Below are 22,898 nucleotides of genomic sequence, written 5' to 3'. Positions count from 1 at the left end.
AATGACTGTATCCATGATGCGATTGTGGACATTGATTCTGTACAATGCCTCTGTGTCAGACACAGTCTTATCTTGGGACATCTCTCCAGGCATGGATTTCTTTCTTCGATACCTTTTTGGTGGCAGAGCAGCCTCAACCTCCAGCTCTGTTTCTTTGTTTTCTTCAAGTAGCTCATTGTTGGCCCACTGGACGAATGTGTCAGCCACTGTTTTCACTTTCTGAAAACCTCTGGCCATTCCTTTCAGCTGGGTTTCTGCAGACACAATCATCTGATGAGCTGTCAGGATGTCCATGCCACTTGTCTGTAGATATTTTGAGACTGGTGAGGTGACCTGAAAAATTTGGAGGAAGAGCTGAGCTGTGAGTACTGTTTCATACTTCAGCAGCCTTGCAATGAAGCCACGTGCCACCCTAGTAGTGGTGTTAATGTTCTGTTCATCTTGGATGGCTGAAAGAGTGTGAAGGACATCAACATACAGGGCTCCATCTGGCTTTCCAAAAGCTCCAAATACCTTGGTCAAAGCACTGTCTTTTGCCCACCAGCATGTCTCTCCAATTGGAGCAAGACGTCTGTGTTTAGGGTCCTTCCTCTCCTTCTCCCAAATGGACATCCTCTGGTAGGACTCTGACAAAAACAGCAATGTTATTGATGAGAGAAAAAAGAGAGCCACTTTCTAAGACAGACTGTTGTGTCTGCCAAAACAAGGTTGAGGATGTGTGAATAACACCACACATGGATTTGATGAGGGGACTTTTCTGAGAGAAGTGCGGAGAAGCCTTTATATTGGCCCTGCATGTTGGCGGCCCCATCCGTTGAGAAGGTTCTCAACATTGCGTTTTGAGGACCTAAGGAAATATGCTCCTGCACAACCTCTGTGTAGATTGCTCCTCTCATGGTCTTCCACTCTCTGATGTATGTGTTTCTGGTCTGTCATGCCAGTGATGAACAAACTGCTATCTGTAGCCTTAGCAAATGCCATACAAAGGAAGCAGAAGAGTGCTTGTCTGTCTTCACTGTGTGAAAGCCATTTCCTATTTGTGCCATCTTTGCAAGAAAAAGCTCTCTGCACTATAGCCTTTTCTGCCTTCTGCTGGGGATGATGACTCAAGAAATAATCTAAGTCCTCTGGTTTGGGCCTTGTAAAAAAATAAACTTTTGAAGAGAGAGCACTGACTTCCTGGGCTTGGCTTCCTCTAGCAGTAGCTGTATCATCTTCAGTCTAAATAAGAGATTAGTACTGTTAGTATTGTTTTAGTAAACCACTAAACCAAACTATCAGTAAAATATGGGGTTTTTTTTTGATAATAGGGCTAAGATGGTTAAAAAATGTTATGTTGTTAGTATACTAGGCCTAGCAGTACTAGTGTAGTCCATACACAATAATGATGTTTTTATAGCCAAACTAGCCTAAATGTGTTGTGCTAAAAGTTAGCAAGCTAGCTAAATAATGTTATAACATTACAGCCACCCACCTGATTAGCATCCCCCTCCAGGTCATGTTGTCCTCCAGACGGCGCCGCCGCGAGAGCTGCAGGTGCCACTGAGGATGGTGCAGATGATGCAGCAGCAGAAAATATATTTGTCAGTTTCTGACACTTGGCCGCATCTGCTTGTAGTGCGTGCCTTTTCTTTTCTCTTAATTTTTGTGCTCCTCCCTTGCGTTTCTTCTCCATTTTTGCATGGCTGATTAATTGATTGACAGATGAAGAGGGAGAAGGGGGCTGGACCGAAACCCTCAGCCTTCGGCTCGGCTGTGATTGGCCAACAGCTCCACGACTGACGTCCATGTAAGCCAATGCTGATTATCCAGACACTAGAGAAACTGTTAACATTGCTTATCATATTAAAGGCCAGCGCAACTGTATTTTTTTTTCTCCGCCGGCACACACTGAACCACCGGCCCACCGGGAAAACTCCCGCTACTCCTGATGGCCACTCCGTCCCTGGTTTCTTCTTTACATAAAGGAGAGCAGTGTGTACCTAGGACTACATGCTCTGTTGTCACTAGTCCAGTGCATGGATTCACTGTACATTTGATAAATGATATAGGTGAAATGTGGATGCCATTTTGTTAATAATGACTTTGTGTATAGATTAAGATAGGTAAGCTGCATTATGCTGTGAGGGAGAGTTTGCTGGTGTAGTGTGTCCATTTGTCTCCAAGAAAGGGTTTTTGCAAACTAATAAAAAAAGTGTTGCTTTCTGGTCATGTTTATACTATGATGAAGCATTTCCATCCTTTGAAAGTGATGTCTTCCTGGCTGACAATGTCCCCATCAACAGGGGATGAGGACTTAAAGCAGATATGCAGAACCTCATCTCATTATCTCTAGCCGCTTTATCCTGTTCTACAGCATCGCAGGCAAGCTGGAGCCTATCCCAGCTGATTACAGGCGAAAGGCGGGGTACACCCTGGACAAGTCGCCCGGTCATCACAGGGCTGACACATACTGTAGACACAGACAACCATTCACACCTACAGTCAATTTAGAGTCACCAGTTTACCTAACCTGCATGTCTTTGGACTGTGGGGGAAACCGGAGCACCCGGAGGAAACCCATGCGGACACAGGGAGAACATGCAAACTCCACACAGAAAGGCCCTCGCCGGCCATGGGGCTCGAACCCGGACCTTCTTGCTGTGAGGCAACAGCGCTAACCACTACACCACCATGCCGCCCCTGCAAAACCTTTATTTTTGAATAAATTTCTGAGTGGATAGTATCTCCATCCTTGACTGTTGTATGCTGCATAAATGGGAATTTAAAAAATATATTTTTGAGAGTTAAAATCAACCGCAAAGTTGACATTTGAGCTGCCCCGCTGAGCCAGCCATGCCTGAATGTGTGACGTCACTGCGGTAACCGGTTTTAAGGCCGAGGCCTTTTACAGCTACAGACCAAAGTCATATAAATAAAAATTGATGGTGAAAGTAAGAAATACCACTCCCAACTTGCTCAACTAAGACTGATTTGACTTCATTGATTGTGGGTTGACTCTCATTAAAACAGGATAGGTGTTATAACTTATGCAACATACATGTACATGCATGCATTTTCACTGATAAAACGTAAAAGGCTAATTAAATAATCAGATGAACTGAGACAATCACATTCTGAAGCAAATTAAAAAATCTTATACCGGTAACTTAAACACACAATACAAGTCTCATCTCATTATCTCTAGCCGCTTTATCCTGTTCTACAAGGTCGCAGGCAAGCTGGAGCCTATCCCAGCTGACTACGGGCGAAAGGCGGGGTACACCCTGGACAAGTCACCAGGTCATCACAGGGCTGACACATAGACACAGACAGCCATTCACACTCACATTCACACCTACGGTCAATTTAGAGTCACCGCATGTCTTTGGACTGTGGGGGAAACCGGGGCACCCGGAGGAAACCCACGCGGACAACATGCAAACTCCGCACAGAAAGGCCCTCGCCGGCCACAGGGCTCAAACTCGGACCTTCTTGCTGTGAGGCGACAGCGCTAACCACTACACCACCGTGCTGCCCAAGTTACATGTATTAATCTAAATGCAGGTAAACAACATGTTGTTTTTGTTGTTTTATATCCAAATGAGAGTCGGTGCTTACCTGTCTGTGTTCTCACTTCTTGAAGGCCGATCTTGTGGCCGATTGTTTTGAAACAATCTGACTTTCAGTTGTTCGTTCAGTTCTCTGTTCATTCACTTCTTCAATGTAAGGGCAAGATGGCAGCGATATCCAGTTTAGAAATAAGACAGGTGGTCCACTCATTCTCTACTTTGTCCATACGGAGTACTCCGCCATTATTGCTCGGCTCAGGCAATTACTAAAACCCGGGATGCAACAGGACGTCACCGGTTTTAGCAACAACCGCAGGGAGGTCACTGCCCGAGCAATATGTCACGTCTCTTCCATCCCGGGTTTTAGCAACAACCCTTGGCTCACTCCGGGAAGACTGGTGCAACTGAACTTTCCTTTTTAAATAAATAAATACTTTCCTTTTTTTAAGTTTTCTTTTTTCTTTAATTGTTGGTACTGCACCCCCTTTCAATACGGGCTTATAGCCAATGTTCCTCAACAGATCAGAGGTCTTGTACGAGTCTTCAGTTAAATGTGCACAGCAGAGGAGAGACCACTTCATAGGCGCCCAATGTGCCTGTGAACTTCTCACAAAACGTGTCCAAATCTTTGCAGTTTGAACATTCTTGGACCATGAATGCAATGTAACTCCACCTTCTGTCGTGTTGCTGGTGGGTGCAGCAACACATATACGTGGCATGGCGATAAATTAGCTCAAAATGGAGGATCGGAGTTGCAGTCAGCTCTGTGTTTTAGTATAGCGGAAATGGCGATGAGACTGATAGACTTCCTGCTGTGATGTTACGGACATCTAGGTCATTCACTCAGACCGCTACCTACGTAAATCACTTTAATTATAAAAATTACTATATTAGATTTATTGTTAATGCTTAAAACTATTCCTGTGCCATTCTTGAGGTCTCAAGGCATTTATAAACGAAAGTGAGGCCATGGTTCTGCGTATATGCTTTAATAAATGGTTTGATGAGTGAAAATTCTGTGAATCATATGCTATGACCAGGAGGCACTGCTCAATTAAGCACCTCTGGGAGATTTTGGAATGGTGTGTTAGAGAGCACTGTCATCAAGACACTAATTGAGAGAAGACCTTTTGCAAGAATGATGTACATCACTCCAGTACACTTCCAGAGACTTGCCAAGGCACACTGAATATATTTTAGAGACTCCTGGTAGCCCAAAACTTTACTAAACAGTACAGTCCTGTCTTGTTTACAAATACACTTGCAATATTAAACTGATGAAGTTCATTAGGTGTGTATGGTGATTGCCTAATGAGGTGGACATGTACAACATTACTTTCAGTGTCTTTGTGCCCATGTGGTGTGTGGCCTGGCAAGCATGTCTTCATGTTGTGCTTTGTGGCTTGACTGTAGAGAATGACAAATTGCAGCAATTACTGCCAAATGACAGAATTGAAGGCTTGATTTACAGTGTGTTGCAAAAATATTCATCCCCCTTGGTGTTTGTCCTGTTTTGTTGCATTACAAGCAGTGGTGTAGTGGAGATTTTTAAAGTGGGGGTACGCGATTCGTGACGTCATCGATTTGATATCATGTCAGAAGCGGTAGCCTTTGTTTGGTCGCCTATGTTTGGTATGAATGATTTGTATAAATGTTACGTTCTTTTAACAACACAAGAGAGCACAAGAAGACACTTTTTTTCAGACAGTCGTCTCCCATCCGTGAGCCCTGGGCTTTAAATACAGACAAATCACTAATGCATGAGCACACCTTGCAGCCTAGCTTCCCATCCTTTGCGTCGAGCCAGGGATAAGCCTCCTTTTTATTTTTCCACATTTCTTCTGTCCATATCTCGAACGGTGAGCTGGAGCTCCCCAACACCTCTGTGTTAGCATTAGCTGCAGTGAAAGGAACTTCAGTGTGAGTGTGACTGGTTATGATTGGTGATGGTGGCTCACTCAAGGTCGCTGGATTTGGTGTCGCCGGTGTCGGAATGCTTTTTCTGAAATAAAAATTGATGTTTTTCTGCCGAGTCTTTCCTGTCGAGTCATTTTCCCCTTGATCTGCCATTCTGTCGAAGCTCTCTAGTTGGTCGAAGCAACATTAAAATGGCGGAGTCAACCGTTTACATAATTCTAATATCTCGGCTGCGTTTAGAATGCATTCCACTTTGCGTCGTTACGTTTTACGTAACGTTCGATTGGGGGGGGGCATTGATGATGAGCACAAAGGCACGTGTCACTTACTGTAGAGCATATAAACTCAGGCCATTGAATGACAGTTTTTTGTTGTTGTTGTTGTTTTTTTGAATCTCACCTCGGGAGAAGTGGGTGGACGGCGTACCCCCGCGTACCACGCCCACTACACCCCTGATTACAAGCTGCAATTAAAATGGATTGTGGGGGGGGAGGGTCCTAGCACCATTTGACTTTCACAACATGCCTACCACTTTAAAGGTGCATTTTTTTTTTTTTATTGTGACACAAACAATAATTTAGATGAAAAAACTGAAATCTGGAGTGTGCATAGGTATTGAGTCCCCAAAGTCAATAATTTGTAGAACCACCTTTTGCTGCAATTATAGCTGCAAGTCTCTTGGAGTATGTCTCTATTAGCTTAGCACATACACTACCGTTCAAAAGTTTGGGGTCACTTTGAAATTTCTTTATTTTTGAAAGAAAAGCACTGTTCTTTTCAATGAAGATCACTTTAAACTAATCAGAAATACACTCTATTCATTGCTAATGTGGTAAATGACTATTCTAGCTAAATTCTACTAAATGTCTGGTTTTTGGTGCAATATCATTTCCAGCAACTATCACTCCAGTGTTCTAATGGTACAATGTGTTTGCTCATTGCCTCAGAAGGCTAATGGATGATTAGAAAACCCTTGTACAATCATGTTAGCACAGCTGAAAACAGTTTAGCTCTTTAGAGAAGCTATAAAACTGACCTTCCTTTGAGCAGATTGAGTTTCTGGAGCATCACATTTGTGGGGTCGATTAAATGCTCAAAATGGCCAGAAAAATGTCTTGACTATATTTTCTATTCATTTTACAACTTATGGTGGTAAATAAAAGTGTGACTTTTCATGGAAAACACAAAATTGTCTGGGTGACCCCAAACTTTTGAACGGTAGTGTATAGCCACTGGGATTTTTGCCCATTCCTCAAGGCAAAACTGCTCCAGCTCCTTCAAGTTCGATGGGTTGGGCTGGTGTACAGCAATCTTCAAGTTATACCACAGATTCTCTATTGGATTGAGGTCTGGACTTTAACTAGGCCAATCCAAGATTTTTAAATGTTTCCCTTTAAACCACTCCAGTGTAGCTTTAGCAGTATGTTTCGGGTCAGTGTCCTGCTGGAAGGTGAACCTTCATCCCAGTCTTAAACCTCTGGCCGACTCAAACAGGTTTTCCTCCAGAATTGTCCTGTATTTTGTGCCATCTATCTTTCCTTCAGTCCTGACCAGCTTTCCTGTCCCTGTAGATGAAAAATATCCCCACAGCATGATGCTGCCACTCCCATGCGTACCATGCGCCACACATGGCATTTCCCATGATGGCAAAAAGTTAAATTTTAGTCTCATTTGGCCAGAGAATCTCCTTCCATGTGTTTGGGGAGTCTGCCACATGCTGTTGGGCAAACTCCAAATGTGTTTTCTTAAGCAACGACTTTTTTCTGGCCATATTTAAATATATTTAAAATATAAATATATTTAAAATACATATGAAATATATCGGGGCGGCACGGTGGTGTAGTGGTTAGCGCTGTCGCCTCACAACAAGAAGGTCCTGGGTTCGAGCCCCGGGGCCGGCGAGGGCCTTTCTGTGTGGAGTTTGCATGTTCTCCCCGTGTCCGCGTGGGTTTCCTCCGGGTGCTCCGGTTTCCCCCACAGTCCAAAGACATGCAGGTTAGGTTAACTGGTGACTCTAAATTGACCGTAGGTGTGAATGTGAGTGTGAATGGTTGTCTGTGTCTATGTGTCAGCCCTGTGATGACCTGGCGACTTGTCCAGGGTGTACCCCGCCTTTCGCCCGTAGTCAGCTGTGATAGGCTCCAGCTTGCCTGCGACCCTGTAGAAGGATAAAGCGGCTAGAGATAATGAGATGAGATGAAATATATCAGTAGTATTATATAGCATATTTATTATGTATGTAATATGACATTTGTAGAGGGGGGAGATACAAGTGCAAATTTATTTTGAAGATTTATTCATTTATAGTAAATGAGCAAACATGAAACACAAAGAATAGTGAAGCAGGGCACCAAGTGCTGTACAAGACATGACTTAAATACTAGTGCTAATTAACATAAATGTAAATCAGGTGCAAAGCAGTCATGTAATATGAGTGTTGTGATCAGAAACAGAATCACTTTTATTGCCAGGTATGTGGACACACACAAGGAATTTGACTCCGGTTTCACTTAGCTCTCATGGGGTGTGCAGTAGTGCAAGACTGACAAAATCCCCCCCCCCCCCCCCCCCCCCAAAAAAAAAAAAAAAAAAAAAGCACAGCTCCCAAAGCATTATATGTCTTCAAGAGGGGGTCCTGGGCAACCAAGCCCAAAGTCTCAGTTTCTGAAAGCCTTTGGGTCATTGAGGAGTGGTAGCATACCCAGTCAGAGATGCTACATCCTCCACTGAGCAGTGAGGTGGAGTGCTCTCCTCCACATAGCTAAGGGGTGACATGTTTTCACAAGTGAAGCACAAGAGTGGAGCGATGGTCACTGCAAAGCCGGTGCAAGGAGTGAATGCAACATCCTCCTAAAAGCAGGAGGGGGGAATGGCATACACCACAAAGCCAGGGGAAGAAGCAATGCCCTCAGTTGAGCAAGGAGGCGGCGTGACGTCTTCAGCACAGCAAGGAGGCAGAGGGACATCCTCAGCCAAGCAATGAGGCAGGGTGATATCCTCAGTGGGGCAAGGAGGGTGTGAGACGGTTCTAGCCTGGCTGGGTGCCCTCTCCTCAAAAAACCTGCAAAGGGGGCACAAGACTTTGAGCTATTCCAGCATGGCTCTGACCCAATTTTCATTCCCCTGTTGCTCCCACATACTGCATCTGTCACAACTCATATTGCACGGCTCTGCATCTGTAGAGGAGGCATATATAAGTGGAGATTTTGTTTATTATAAGTAAGCAAACATGAAACACAAAGACTGAGAAGCAAAACAAGAATATTGAAGCAAGACAAACGCATGAACAAGACATGACTTGGGGCAGTGATACCAACCATAGAAGACACAAGCTAGATGCCGAGTGCTATACGTACAAGACGTGACATAAATATTTGTGCCAATTCACATAAATGTAAATCAGGTGTAAAGCAGTCATGTGATATGAGTGTCATGATCATGTGGTGCACAGCAGTAATGGCAGGTGTAGTTCTGAGTCATGTTCAGCGCAACTATGACACATAATTCAGTTTTGTATTATATGCATGTCATTATGTACAATTAAAGTGCCTTGCAAAAGTACAATCCCAGTTCCAAAAAAACTTGGGATGCTGTGTAAAACATAAATATAAAGGAATTTGCAAATCCTTTTCAACCTATATTCAATTGAATACAATACAAAGACAAGATATTTAATGTTCAACCTGATAAACTTGATTGTTTTTCAAGAAGCTTTGTTCTTAAACTGTTGGAGTATTTGCCCATGCAGTTTTTCACAAAGTGGTGAACCCCACCACATGCTTGATTGTGAACAACTGAGCTTTTTCAATTACCAATTAATCTATTTACCTATAAAATGTTCCAAAAAGGTGTGTGCATGTGTGTGTGTGGGGGGGGGGTTGTTTTTTTTTTTTTTTAGCAATCTACAACTTTCCCAGTCTTTGGTTTCCCTGCTTCCAACTTTTATGGAATGTGATATAGGCATCAAATTCAGAATGAGTGTATATTTACAAAAATCAAAATAGTTTATCAGTTTGAAAGTTAAATATCTTGTCTCTGTATTGTATTAAATTGAATATTGGTTGAAAAGCATTTGCAGATCATTGCATTTTGTTTTTATTTTCATTTTACACAGCGTCCCAACATTTTTGGAATCATTGTTATATTAAAATTCATAAGATTTGTAGGGATTACAAATGACACTTTGATATTTTGTGCTGTGATATTTTATTTTAAAAGACTGACTCTCGAAATCAATTAATTTAATGTGAAATGGGTTTTGTGCAATAAAATATTCTGTGACAAAAATTACTAACTGAAAAATTCTGTTTGCATAAATTATTCAACCCCTGTGCTGTGAATGTGCCAACCAACTTGAACAACCTGGAGTAAATCCTGGAATATTATTGCAGCAAAAGGTGGTTCTCCAAGTCAAACCAAGTAGGTGTTTAATGCTTATGCAAGCTACAATTTTCAGTTTTTAATTTCAGCTTTTAATATTGGTTTTCAAGATCTCCTGAGAAATAATGAATTTTTACTTTGAAAATGTATTTTAAGAGCATGTTAGTTTGCAATAAAAATATACTGGCTGGAACAATCTCTGTAAGTGTCATTTGTAATTCAGATGAAGCTGATGTGACAAAGTCGACAGATGTCTGTGTTTGGCTTTGGTGCTGCTATCTAGATAAGTTCCAGTTATATGCTATTCCATCTCTTATAAGAGTGGCCAGTCACTTTGAAATGGCCACTGTTAATGTGATATTAAAACCAGATGTTTGTCATAACCCATCCAGTTGGCTTTGACATCAAAAGCTTTCAGCTAACAGATTCTATTATCTCCATGTTCTAAATTAAGTTTGCTTGGCATTCATGACTTAATGATTAATGATGATGTTCATGACTTAGTAATGTTTGACCAGCTTTTATCATTCAAATGACCTTTCTTACATTCTCTTTTCCACAGAAGTTGTTTTTTGCATTATAGGATGAATAGAAGATGGAACAACATATCACACCAGTTTGATTGTGGTAAAAGATTAAATATGGTAATGATTCCATTGACCTTAAATTTATATTTTACTATTAAAACCACCATTAAACTTAGCTATGGGCAAATAAATACACAGGGCTTATACTGTACTTGTATATTAACACTCATGGTCCAGTACACTGTGTCATGGTAGGGTAGTGTTAGCAATACCTTACCAAAATACTAGTTATTAAGCATAATTATGGAGCCCATTTTGCTGGCTAGTTTGCGAGCTAGATTTTTTTTTAAACATAGAATTGTATATGAGTGGCATGGTGGCACATGAGCTAGCATTGCCACCTCACAGCTCCAGAGTCCCCAGTTCAGTCCTGAGCTTCGGTTACTATTTGTCTAGAGTTTCTGATCTCCTTTCACCTTCCAAATACGTGTTAGTAGGTGGATTTTCTAAGATAGATATGAGGGAGAGAGAGTGTATGGTGCTCTGCAATGGGCTTGTGTCCCATCCCATCCAGGATTCCCACCTTGTGCCCATTGTTCTGAGGATATGCTCTGAATCCACCACAATCCTGGCTGGATAAATGGTTACTGAAGAAGAATGCATGAATATTAACTGGCTTACTTGAACAATTTATCTTTAAAATACCTGCCTTTTAAAGTTTTAGGCAGGAAAGCACTTGCCCTTTTGAATTTGTCGTTGAAGTACCATTTATATGGACAAACAGAAATGGTTTACATTGGAACAGAGTGTTATTTAATAGCCAGTGGCTTAAACATGTCAGGTTGTGCAACTGACAAAGCAGCGCATATATAAGCACACACATACATACAGTTGTGATCAGAAGTTTACATACAGTGACATGAATGTCATCTTGGATATGAATGTCATGGCAATATTTGGGCTTTCAGTAATTTCTTTTAACTGTTCTTTTTCTGTGGCAGAATGTACAGCATACATCTTTAATATAAAAAAAAACACGCTAGAATTTGGTACACAAGTTTTAATTTTCTTTGGGCTTTCTGAAATCAACAGAGGATCAAAATTATACATACAGGGTCAAAAATATAGATACAGCACACCTAATATTTGGGTAAAATGTCTCTTCACAAGATTAACCTTGACCAAACATTTTTGTTTGCCATGAACAAGCTTCTTACAGAATTCTGGTTGGATATTTCATGACTCTTCATGGTAGAATTGGTAGAGTTCAATTAATTTTTTTTTTCTTGGCATGGACTTAACTTATAAGCACGGCCCATATATTTTCAATAGGGTTGAAATCAGGACTTGTTTTAAGCTTAATATTAGCCTGTTTTATCCTCCATAACCAGCTCTGATGCATGTTTAGGTTCATTGTCCTGTTGTAACTCCCAAGTCCCAAGTCGTGTTCAAGTTTCTGATGGTTTATGCTGAATAATTCTGAGGTAGTCCTCCTTCTTTATTATTCCATCCACTCTGCGCAGTGAACCAGTTCCACTGGCAGCAAAACAGCCCCAGAGCATGATGATCCTACCACCACCACCAGCTGGTACAGTGTCCCTCTGTACATGGTGGTCATCGTGGCCAAACAGCTCAATCTTTGTCTCATCTGACCATACAGCTTTCCTCCAGAAGGCTTTGTCTTTGTCCATGTGGTCAGCTTCAAACTTTAGTTAAGCTTGATGGTGTCAATTTTGGAGCAGGGAGTTATTTCTTGGATAGCAGCCTCTTAGTCCATGGTGATCTGAACTGTAGGCAGTGATCCATCGGCTTCCAGTTCATGGCAGGGCTGTGCCATGGTGGTTCCCAGGTTGTTCCTGACCATCCAAACCAATTTCCTTTCAGCTGGGGGTGACAGTTTGGGTTTTCTTGAAGCAAAGTGGCTTGGCAAAGTGACTACACCTCACAATAACTTGGATACAATTGTTTGAACTGATCTTGGAATTTGCAGTTGTTTAGAAATGGCTCCAAGAGACATTCTGGAGTTGTGTATATCTGCAATCCTCTTTCTCAGATCTGCATTGAGCTCCTTGGACTTTCCCATTTTACTGTGTGTTGGTCAATCCAATGAGTGCTGTAAACAAACCCTTTCTATGAAGGCACAGAAAAGCTACCAGCTGTAGTCAATCATGATCACTAACAGGAAGTAAACGGCCTTGGCAAGATAAGAGACATTTTGGAAGTTTCAGCACCTCTGAATTAATAATCTAAGTGAGCGTATGTAAATATTTGACTCTATATGTATAATTTTGACCCTGTGTTGATTTCAGAAAACTCAAAGAAAATTAAAACTTGTGCACCAAATTCATTGTTTTTTTTAATTAAAGATGTATGCTGTACATTCTGCCACAGAAAAAGAACAGTTAAAAGAAATTACTGAAAGCCCAAATATTGCCATGACATTCATATCCAAGATGACATTCATGTCACTGTATGTAAACTTCTCACCACAACTGTATGTTTGACCATATAATGTAAATTCACTATATTAATTTCATAATATAATAACAAATCTTACTCTGAGCCATTACTGTAAGACATGAAACCTGTCTGTATCTGAACAGGCTCTAAAGGTGACTGGACTTTTAAAGCATTGTCAAGACAATGGATCAACTCTTCAGCATACAGATGATGTAAGGTTGGCTTTTTCTCCTTAAAAGAAGGCTGGTTTTCTGAGGACTATCAAAGGGCTTATTCTGCATATGAGGAGTCTCCTTTTCAATCCTCCTTAAACCCTTTCAAAGCAATTATAAATATATATATTTTAATGGAAAAGAAACACTCCACTTTTTCCTTTCAAAGGAGAAATGTAGAGAGGAGCCTATGTTGACTTTAGAAAACCCAAAGAAAATTAAAACTTGTGCACCAAATTCAAGTGTTTTTTTTTTAATTAAAAGGTGCATGCTGTACATTCTGCCATAGAAAAAGAACAGGTCAAAGAAATTACTGAAAACCCAAATATTGCCATGACATTCATATCCAAAATGAAATTCATGTCACTGTATGTAAACTTCTGACCACAATATATATATATATATATATATATATATATATATATATATATATATATATATACACACACACACACACACACACAATATATATATATATATAAAATGGGGGTGGGGGGTGTTATAACTTAACCCTGTACTTCATTCAAGTTTTTTGCCTTATGGCAATACATTTGTATAATAGATCAACCTTAGTTGTAGCAATTATGTATTTGAATGAAGACACATGATATATTAATCTCAACCAGTCCCTCTCTTTCCTGCACTGAACATTATTTTGAAGAGCTCTGCAAATTTTTGTTCAGAAACTTTGTTGATGTTGTTGTTCAGTAATACTTTTTCATGGACATAGAAATGTTCCGTAGCTGGAGAATAAACAGGATGGTAAAAGGATTCCTAAAGACAATAGTGAGGAGAGTCAGCTATGTAGATGCTCAGAATATGCATAAATTACTACCCCTAAATATAACCTTTATATGTCAATGAGATGGTCGACTGATTTTAAAAGAATGTAAACATAGACCAGTTTGAAAGTAGAAAATTCCATTTAACGAGGGCATATTCAAAAACCCTAGTGGCAAAATGTTAAATACTCCAAATGCAATGTGTATATCTGTGTTCGAGAGACCTATTTATGGGCGGCACGGTGGTGTAGTGGTTAGCGCTGTCGTCTCACAGCAAGAAGGTCTGGGTTCGAGCCCCATGGCCAACAAGGGCCTTTCTGTGCGGAGTTTGCATGTTGTCCACGTGGGTTTCCTCCAGGTGCTCCGGTTTCCCCCACAGTCCAAAGACATGCAGGTTAGGTTAACTGGTGACTCTAAATTGACCGTGAATGGTTGTGTGTCTATGGTGGGGTTTACATTAGACCGTATCAGTGGATCATCAGATTAATGTTTTTAAAACGATTAGCGTGCACACAGCAACATCAATACACGATTCGCGTGCACACAGCAACACCAATACACGGATACTCTCGGCTCCGCAGGCATCCTGCGCTCCAAATCGCTCCGCCCTGAACAGCGAGTGCCCTCTGGAGGGTGCGCACTCCGGCCCTGCGCAGCTCACAGAGTGCGCGAGTGGAGTGCACGAGCAGTGATTCGGGACTGAGTCGCTGTGTGTGTGATCTCAGTGCATATCACTTACCACTTGCAAGTGGAAGGATGGCAAGCCTAAAGACAATCATAACTACACAATGGGCAGTATTTGCATCAGTATTTGCAGTATTTTCATACTTTTATACTCTTTAATGAAAGGTGATACAAGGCGGAAGTCCGCGCCGTTTTTCAGCAGTCGCGTCACATGACCAACGCCAGCGAATCAGGAAGGTGGATGTCACAGTGATGTTGTCCAATGACGACGCCAGCTAGAGCTCAGCACAGCGTATCCGCGTATCCGCGTATTCTCAATGTTTACACAGCACCGGACCAGACACGATCTAGATTGAATACATGGACCCTGGCGGATTCCTGTTTCCCGGCGTTTCCAGGCGTTTTAATGTAAACGGACAGTGCACCTGCGAAGAAAACGAGACAGATACAGTCTAATGTAAACTTGGCCTATGTGTCAGCCCTGTGATGACCTGGTGACTTGTCCAGGGTGTACCCCGCCTTTCACCCATAGTCAGCTGGGATAGGCTCCAGCTTGCCTGCGACCCTGTAGAAGGATAAAGCGGCTAGAGATAATGAGATGAGACCTATTTATATTGTTGTAAAGTGTTGCCATATAGCACTGTACCCAAAAATACCTTATAAATTTTCAACAAACAAACAAATATTTTGATTTTTTTTCATTCAAAGTGTCATTATGTAAGCAGTAGAGGGTTAATATTTTTCCCCATAATAAGTATTTTACCCAATAATAAATGAGTTATTATTGATTAATCAGAAATATACTGTGCAATCAGTCAAGAGATGTGTAATGATGGCACATATATAAATATTTAAAGCATTTTCTAATTCTTTTTGATTGACAAGTTTCTACTGATGTACTTGAACTACATGGCTATGGGTGAGAGTTTCCTCAGTATCTCTGAAAGCATTTTTATTATATTGTCCTTCACCATTTGTGTTAGGGATGCCTAGGCCAGAAGCTAACTCCCTTTTGAAGACTTGCCAACATCCCTGTTTTTGATGCATAAAAGTATATCACTCCCCTTTTGAAAAATTAAAAAGCTGCAGAGAATGCCCTTTAAGTCTTTAAACTTTTATGATGCCACACAGTTGCATTCAATTTGGCCCTCTGCCTTTCTAACATTCTCCTTATTTTATTTGTTTACCTTACCCACAATTCCACAGGGTTATTAGCACTGTCATGTTGTGCAGTGTTAGAACACTCCTACTCCCTTCACTGGGTGAGGGAAGAACTATATCCCTTGGGAATTTTCAGTCAAAAGGTGATATTCTCCATTAGTATTGCTTTGATTGAGCAAATGTATAGATTGTCAGCTTATCCTGCCTTGCCTTACAATGGCAAATCATACACCTGTATCTGAGGGAAAAATACTGTAGACCTCTGGTGAAATTCTGTAGTTGAATTTTGAATTCGAGAGGTATTAAAATAATTTTCACGTGAGCCAGAGCTTAACTATGAGTTGCTGTTGGCAAATACAATAGAAGTAGAGCCCCCCAGAGACAGGTCAAAATGAATGCCTACCCTTGATTATGGATATATGTGCATTTAAAAAAGCCTCAGTTAAGTATGTCTGTGAAGATTCTCAATCATCCAGGTCATAGTAAACTGTGGGTAGTAGAAATGGGCAACTGGACTTGCTTGAAGATTCTTGAAAAGTTTTCGGGGACTCACAGGAGGACAGAGAGAGTCAGATTGCCATTGATCACCGTAACGGGCAATCCTTTGATCACCCTAATGACTCGCCGTTCACACCCAGCCTCCAGCGACCCACACCAACATGATGCCTCAGTCACTACGTTTACATGCACATAGAGAGAATCGAATTTCTGCCGTTGCTCAACTGAAATCGAAGTTCAAAATGCCATGTATACACCTTAATTCGGCTGAAATTGAACCGAACTTGATTTCTCGGAATCGAGCTACACGACCTAGTTTATGCAATTTCTGCCGAGCTACTTTGTGCATGTATACCCTATAGAGCTAGTTGTCGAGCTACTTCCGGAAGTGACGAGTGACGAGACCACAAGCGGGAAACACAACAGCCTCGGTCGGCATGACAACAGTAGTAGCGAGCAGCAGAAGAGGTCAGGAGGAACAAACGAAGAAGAGAAAATGGCGATGTAGAGCTCTCTGAAGTGTGGGTGGAGCACAGAGGACGGCAGGACAAAGCTTCTGGTACTAATAGGCTTTTTATTGTCAGACTTTTCAGTTTAACAGCCTACTTTTATTCTTGAGAGAAGCGCGCGCGCACACACATGCACACGCGCGCGCTGTGTTCTAGTCCCGGGATGAGCTGTCCCCTCTGCTCTCCCTCTGCCTCCTTAAATAGGACGCGGTTACTGGGAAGACACACAAACACAGGTTAATTACCGTCAGGTGTACCGTCGTTCTGCCACTCACCTTCCCTGGCTCCGCCCTCCTGTCACAGACTGGCGCTTGATCACGCCCCCACTGCCACAGGCAAGCAGAAACGTGCACTTCTGGAGCAATGAGGAGACAGAGTTCATGCTCATTCAGCTTAAGGAGTTGAATATATTAAAATTCATGAACGGGAGAAAAACGCGCAATGGAGAACATGGAACTGATAACTTTGTTTACACTCTTGAATAGCTCTTCTTCATGACGACAACCGGAAGTGTATCAACACGATGGGGCGTGTAGCGCCACCTGTGGCTCGGGTGCACAATGCACCTCACACAATAGCCCGATTTCATTGTGTGCATGTACGATTGGATTTCTCTGGCACCTCTGCTGGGACCTTCAGCTCGATTACGGACAGCAGCTCGATTTGGATGTGCATGTAAACGTAGTCAATGACTCCTTAGATGAGCTGGTCATCAGAATTCTGATTCTGATTCTGAGCCAGGAGAGGATAAATATCTGATACTCCCTATTAGTCAGACAGAACTGAGGAAGCCTTTTGGACGAGAGGTGAAACGTTTTCAAGAATCTTCAAGCAAGTCCAGTTGCCCATTTCTACCACCCACAGTGTCCTCAGTTAAGTAACATTCTAGCAGTGATGCAATGAAATAAATGGCAGCTAAACCCATTCAGTAACTGTGCAGTTACTGAACTGCACAGACTATATAGTAACTGCTGCAAAATGTCCAAATATTTGTGTTTTGCTTTGACCCTCCATCAAAATAATTTGTCCATAATGACTCACATGTTCAGCAAAGTCTCGTGCAGATACAGCTGTCGTTTTAGGCAGAAATAAATACTGTTTTTCCCCCTTTCTTTTTTGCATGGTCAAGATGAAAAGAAATTTCACCAGTTGTTGATTAACTTTATCATTAAAGAATCTACTGCACACAAGTCCCTGAAATGTATTTTATAGGATAAGCCTCAAAATGATGATTGCCCAATATTTTGAACAGCATTTCACATCAAGGTCAAGGTGTGATATTAGTAGATAGCTCTTCTCTCTCTCTCTCTCTCTCTCTCTCTCTGTGTGTGTGTGTGTGTGTGTGTGTGTTCGTTGATTGCTTTCTGCAAAGGATTTGGAAATATTGTGCCGTGAAGCATGTTCCAACCTGCTGAGGCTTTCATTCCAATGATGTATAGGTGCAACTATATTTGAAGGCTACTTCCCCAAATTGCTTGGTGCCTTTGTTGAACCTGATCGTGTTACCTTGGAAACATTTCAGGAGTAATACCTGTCTTCATAGGTGACAACATTTTTACAAGAATTTTAATGTAGGCATCACATCTCTCTCTCTCTCTCTCTCTCTCTCTCTCTCGTTCTCATGCAACAGTATAGCTGTTTAAGGAAAAAGGGGAAAGGCTTAATTACTCCCCACTATACAGCACCAGTCATGTATTTGGATGGATTGTCGTTTCTCTTTACTTAGTTGAACAGTTCTTGACATAATATGGATTACTACAGTTGTGGAATAGGGCTATTTATTCAATTTTTATTATTTACTATTTATTGTTTGATCTCAAACACATTAAGAAGGCAAGAAATTCCACTCATTATCTTTTGACAAGGCACACCTGTTAATTGAAAAGCATTCTAGGTGACTACCACATGAAGCTGGTTAAGATAATGCCAGTAGTGTGTAAAGTGCCATCAAGGTAAATGGTGGCTACTTTGAAGAATCTAAAATATTAAATATATTTTGTTTTTTAACACTTTTTTTAAATTCACCACATAATTCCATATATGTTCCAGATGTTATTTCATAGTTTTGATGTCCTCAGTATTGTTCTACAATGTAGAAAATAGTCAAAATAGAGAAAAATCTATGAATGAGTGGGTGTGTCCAAACCTTTGATTGGTACTGTATATGCATTAATTGGCAAGTATAGTAGGGGAGAGCGGGGTAAGATGAGCCACTTTTTACATTTTTCATCATAACTACATTTTAAAGCCATTTTTGCTTCCAGTCTACACACCATACCAAATTTCAAAGTGTACTGTTACTATCTGAGCAAAAAATAATTGATAAGCTCTTATGGTTAGAGTGATATTACCTCTTGAAAAAAAAATGTCAAGTGGCTCAACTTACCCCATGCACGGGGTAAGATGAACCACTGTGTGGGGTAAATTGAGCCAACACAAAACATGTTAGGTTAACAAAGTGAACAACTTTTATTATTTGAAGTGCAATCAATGAATCAAGTCAAGTCAATCAAGTGGGGGATAGGGCCGTTGCATAGAGAAGGGGAGATGAAGAGAGAGGTGATAGAACGAGATGGGATAGGGAGGGATAGATAGATGGACAGAGAGAGAGATATGCATAGATAGATAGAAAGAGGGATGGTTAGAGAGGGAATGAGAGATATACTATATTATAGAAATTACTAAAACAGTAGAGCAGTGCCAAAAAATCTTATTTCTTTCAGTAGGTTAAAACATTGCTAAAACATGCAGCAATCATTCCATCAATCATTCAATCATTTCATCATTATTCAATGTTCCAAGCATTCAAATTGCAAGGGAACACCATTTGCCTCTCCCTCCGTGCTGTCCCACCAACAGTAAAGGGGCAGGGCAATTTTTTCACAATATCCTGTCTTGACAGGACAGCCTCATCTTTCTCTTTGAAGACAAAGGTTGGCTTTCTTGCAGAGCCATGGCATGACCGGCTTCTTTTGAGAAATCTTGCCTCTATTTCGAAGACATCCAATTTGATTATCTGGCCAATGAAGTAATGCACTTTCACCAACTTGGTCTCTACCTCTCCATTCTTTATCTTTTCAATGAACCTAGTCAGAGTCATCCTGTCCAAATGCATATCCCTCGCCACAGCCCGAATAGGCCTGCCTTTCCTGACTTCCTCTGCGGCTCTCTCCAAAACTGCACGGGATTGTGCGGCCCTGTCTGTTTTTCTTTTGTATGAGTGTGGCATCATGCACACCTGTAATAACAAAGGGCATTATTTTATTTATTAAAAACCTTTTAAACACATTATTTATATTAACATATTATTTATTTGTTTATTTGTTGTTGTTGTTGTTGTCATATATGACCAGTAAATGTGAAAACTTAAGTGTCATCCATATTGGGTAAGCTCAGCCACCAATGGGGTAAGTTGAGCCAGTGGCTCAACTTGCCCCATATCTAATGGCTCATCTTACCCCGTGGCCACCATTTTGTAGAAAAATGCTAATAAAGGGGATTAGGCTAATCAAAATTATTTTTATTAGCATTCATATCATAGCTTAGAAAGCCACTAACTTAACCCTAATGTGTCTAAATATTATTCTACTTTTGTCTTCTCTAAATCATCTTCACTGTGGACAAACATGGAATTGACTTAGAAAGCACAAAAACACATTTTTATAAATATCTTCCTCACCTAGTTTGACATGTGGTGCTCCTCTCCACAAGTGTAAGTAAATGGTCCCGCCCCCCTTTGAATGTGGTCACACGGTCACATTTGTTTACTGTTTCTTAGAAACAGGGGGTGGCTCATCTTACCCCCTGGCTCATCTTACCCCGCTCTCCCCTACTGTACATGCTCAGAATATCCTCTTCTTTGAGCAAGTGCTTTTAAGGCAACTTGTAAAGAGGTATGTGTTGCCCTGTCAGATATCCATGAAAGTTTATAGTCATCTATGTGATTAAATTGTTCAGTAGTGACAAGACAAAGTGACATGTGGAGACCTGTTTTGGAGACCCCACTGACTGGCAAAATGTTTTCAAGATTAGAAGTCCAGTCAAATTTAATTACCAGTAGACCCTCCATTTTGTGAATAATCCAGTTGAATTGTCGCAAATAGAAAAATTTTAACAAAGTTACATTGTATTCTGAATATCTTCTACTTTGTCTTGCAGGAACTTTTCACACCAGAATGCAAGTTCAAAGAGTCGGTTTTTGAGAACTACTACGTCATTTATTCATCCATGCTCTACAGACAGCAGGGGTCAGGTCGGGCCTGGTTCCTGGGCCTAAATAAAGAGGGACAGCCTATGAAGGGGAACCGGGTAAAAAAGACAAAACCAGCTGCTCACTTTCTACCCAAGCCCATAGAAGGTAAATTTATGTTTTAGTTGCTCTTAATAGTCTGTTTATTGCTTTGGCCTAGGTTTGTGAGTTCCTTATGACTGCTTAAAGTTTTAACAATTTTCAAAAAGCAATTATATACTGTAAGCATGAATCTAAAATAAAATTGATGCGATACAGTATAATGATCTAAACTCTAAATTGTTATTTTAACAGCATTGGAAGTAACTGTATGTAAATGAACATGTTAAGTGATTAGTAATCATCATCTTAGACATAGTTTTTGATACTTTGAAGCTCAGTTCCACACACCTGTGCACTGCTTTTCTCTTTTCAACATTCTCTGCCCAATGTTGTTCTCTCATCTCTAGTTGCCATGTATCGTGAGCCCTCCTTGCATGACGTTGGTGAAGCAGTCCCAAAGGCTGGAGTTCCTGCCAGTAAAAGCACAGAGCCAGTGGTCATGAATGGTGGCAAGCCTGTTAGCAAGCCTGAGAAGGAGACATAGCCCTATTTCCCTTCCCCTCCCCTTCTGAGGGACTCTCCACATGTGCTACTTAAAAAAAAAAACACACACACACGTTTGTGTCTTTGGCTTGTGAAAGGATTAAAGAAGAAAAGTCTCCCTCCTGTAGTGTTTATTCACTGGAACAAATTAATAAAGGGGTGATTGTGATCAAAGGACAAGGGTTTATTGCTCAAAAAGACTCAGACCGTAGAGGAGATGGCTGAGGAGGGGGGACCACTGAATGCTCAGCATTAAGAAACTGTCATTGGAATGTCCTATGTGATATGGTACCATATGTCTTTTCAGTCCCTTTTCAAGTCCCTTTTCTTTCAGTTCTACCTTTTTTCTGTGATAATCCTCTGTGAAAATGCCATATTTTCATCTGCCTTGTCTGTTAGTTTTGCCTGCTGACAGCTATCCACAGTTTTTTAGTTGGACCATTCATGTTATTGTGGTTTTGCAGAATACCACAGTGCACCAGCATTTGTCTTGATTGATAGCCATACAGATGTAAATTAAATCTGTTATTTTTGCTGTCTTTTTTTTTTTTTTCTCATTTCTTGTGATGGTTGTTTTCTGTAACCGTTTTCCATGTAGACTATCAGGATTGGTGCACATAAATGAAATAGGGACAATATGAAGAAACTTGCTATGTTATGTAAGATAGATGTGTTTAAGATACAGTAAAATGGTAGAGACAGTGGAGAGCTGCCAAATTATTTAAAGAACTGTTATTTGGTTTAATTTCTTCCTTTTAGTTATTATTGCTCATAAGAATGCCTGACAGAATGACACTGAATTGCACTAGGTTTTAATCTGTGAACATTTATGATATGACATTGATAATCATGCCTCTAGGGTTTCAGGGTGGACATAATCCCTCAAGGAGTATACATATCACAAATACCCTCAATATGCCTCAGCTAACTTATATGACTCTCAGATAACAGCTTTGTTAAAAGGAATTTTGTTGTCTGAAGTCAACATAGCTATCGGCCTCTATGTTTTTCCTAAGCTGACTTTAGTACAAGCAAGCCCTGAAGTCCATGGCCAGTGACAGCAACTGTTCATGAATGATGATGTGAATGATGATGGATGAGTGTATGTTGATGCTGTCACACAGGTCATGGCTGCAGAAAATGGTCAGACATATTGTTATTCCCCTTGCCATTTATAGTAGAAAAGTTCATATGGGATCTTACAAAAGTGGTATGCTCTCGGTACCTAGCTGGAAATGAAATGCTTTGTTTATTATCATCATGCTATGTTTTTATATTAAAATCATGCCTGAATACACAATGTTTTTCATTAGCAATTAATTTATCATTCCAGTCATGAAAGGGGTAACCACATACCATAATGGAAAAGTACCATCTTTGACT

The 22,898-nt window shown here is 40.8% G+C and overlaps 1 protein-coding gene across 3 annotated transcripts in view; it reads left to right on the top strand.

The window, feature by feature from the left end:
• The window catches only part of LOC132866128 (fibroblast growth factor 14-like), a 140,351-nt gene extending 118,290 nt beyond the window's left edge, over positions 1 to 22,061 (top strand). For 2 of the 3 annotated variants that reach the window (XM_060898713.1, XM_060898714.1), the window contains exons 4-5: positions 20,840 to 21,038; positions 21,380 to 22,061. In XM_060898713.1, the coding sequence (XP_060754696.1) occupies positions 20,840 to 21,038; positions 21,380 to 21,516 (336 nt within the window). In that variant the 3' untranslated portion in view covers positions 21,517 to 22,061. Of the gene's footprint in view, positions 1 to 9,836; positions 9,891 to 20,839; positions 21,039 to 21,379 lie in introns of those variants that run through there. The other variant, XM_060898715.1, reaches the window with a different exon arrangement.
• Positions 22,062 to 22,898: the final 837 nt, after the last annotated feature.

Source organism: Neoarius graeffei, chromosome 18, assembly GCF_027579695.1.
Source record: "Neoarius graeffei isolate fNeoGra1 chromosome 18, fNeoGra1.pri, whole genome shotgun sequence".
NCBI lineage: Eukaryota > Metazoa > Chordata > Actinopteri > Siluriformes > Ariidae > Neoarius > Neoarius graeffei.
The sequence above is the reverse complement of the archived record's forward strand: the minus strand, read 5'-3'. Positions and strand labels throughout refer to the sequence as shown.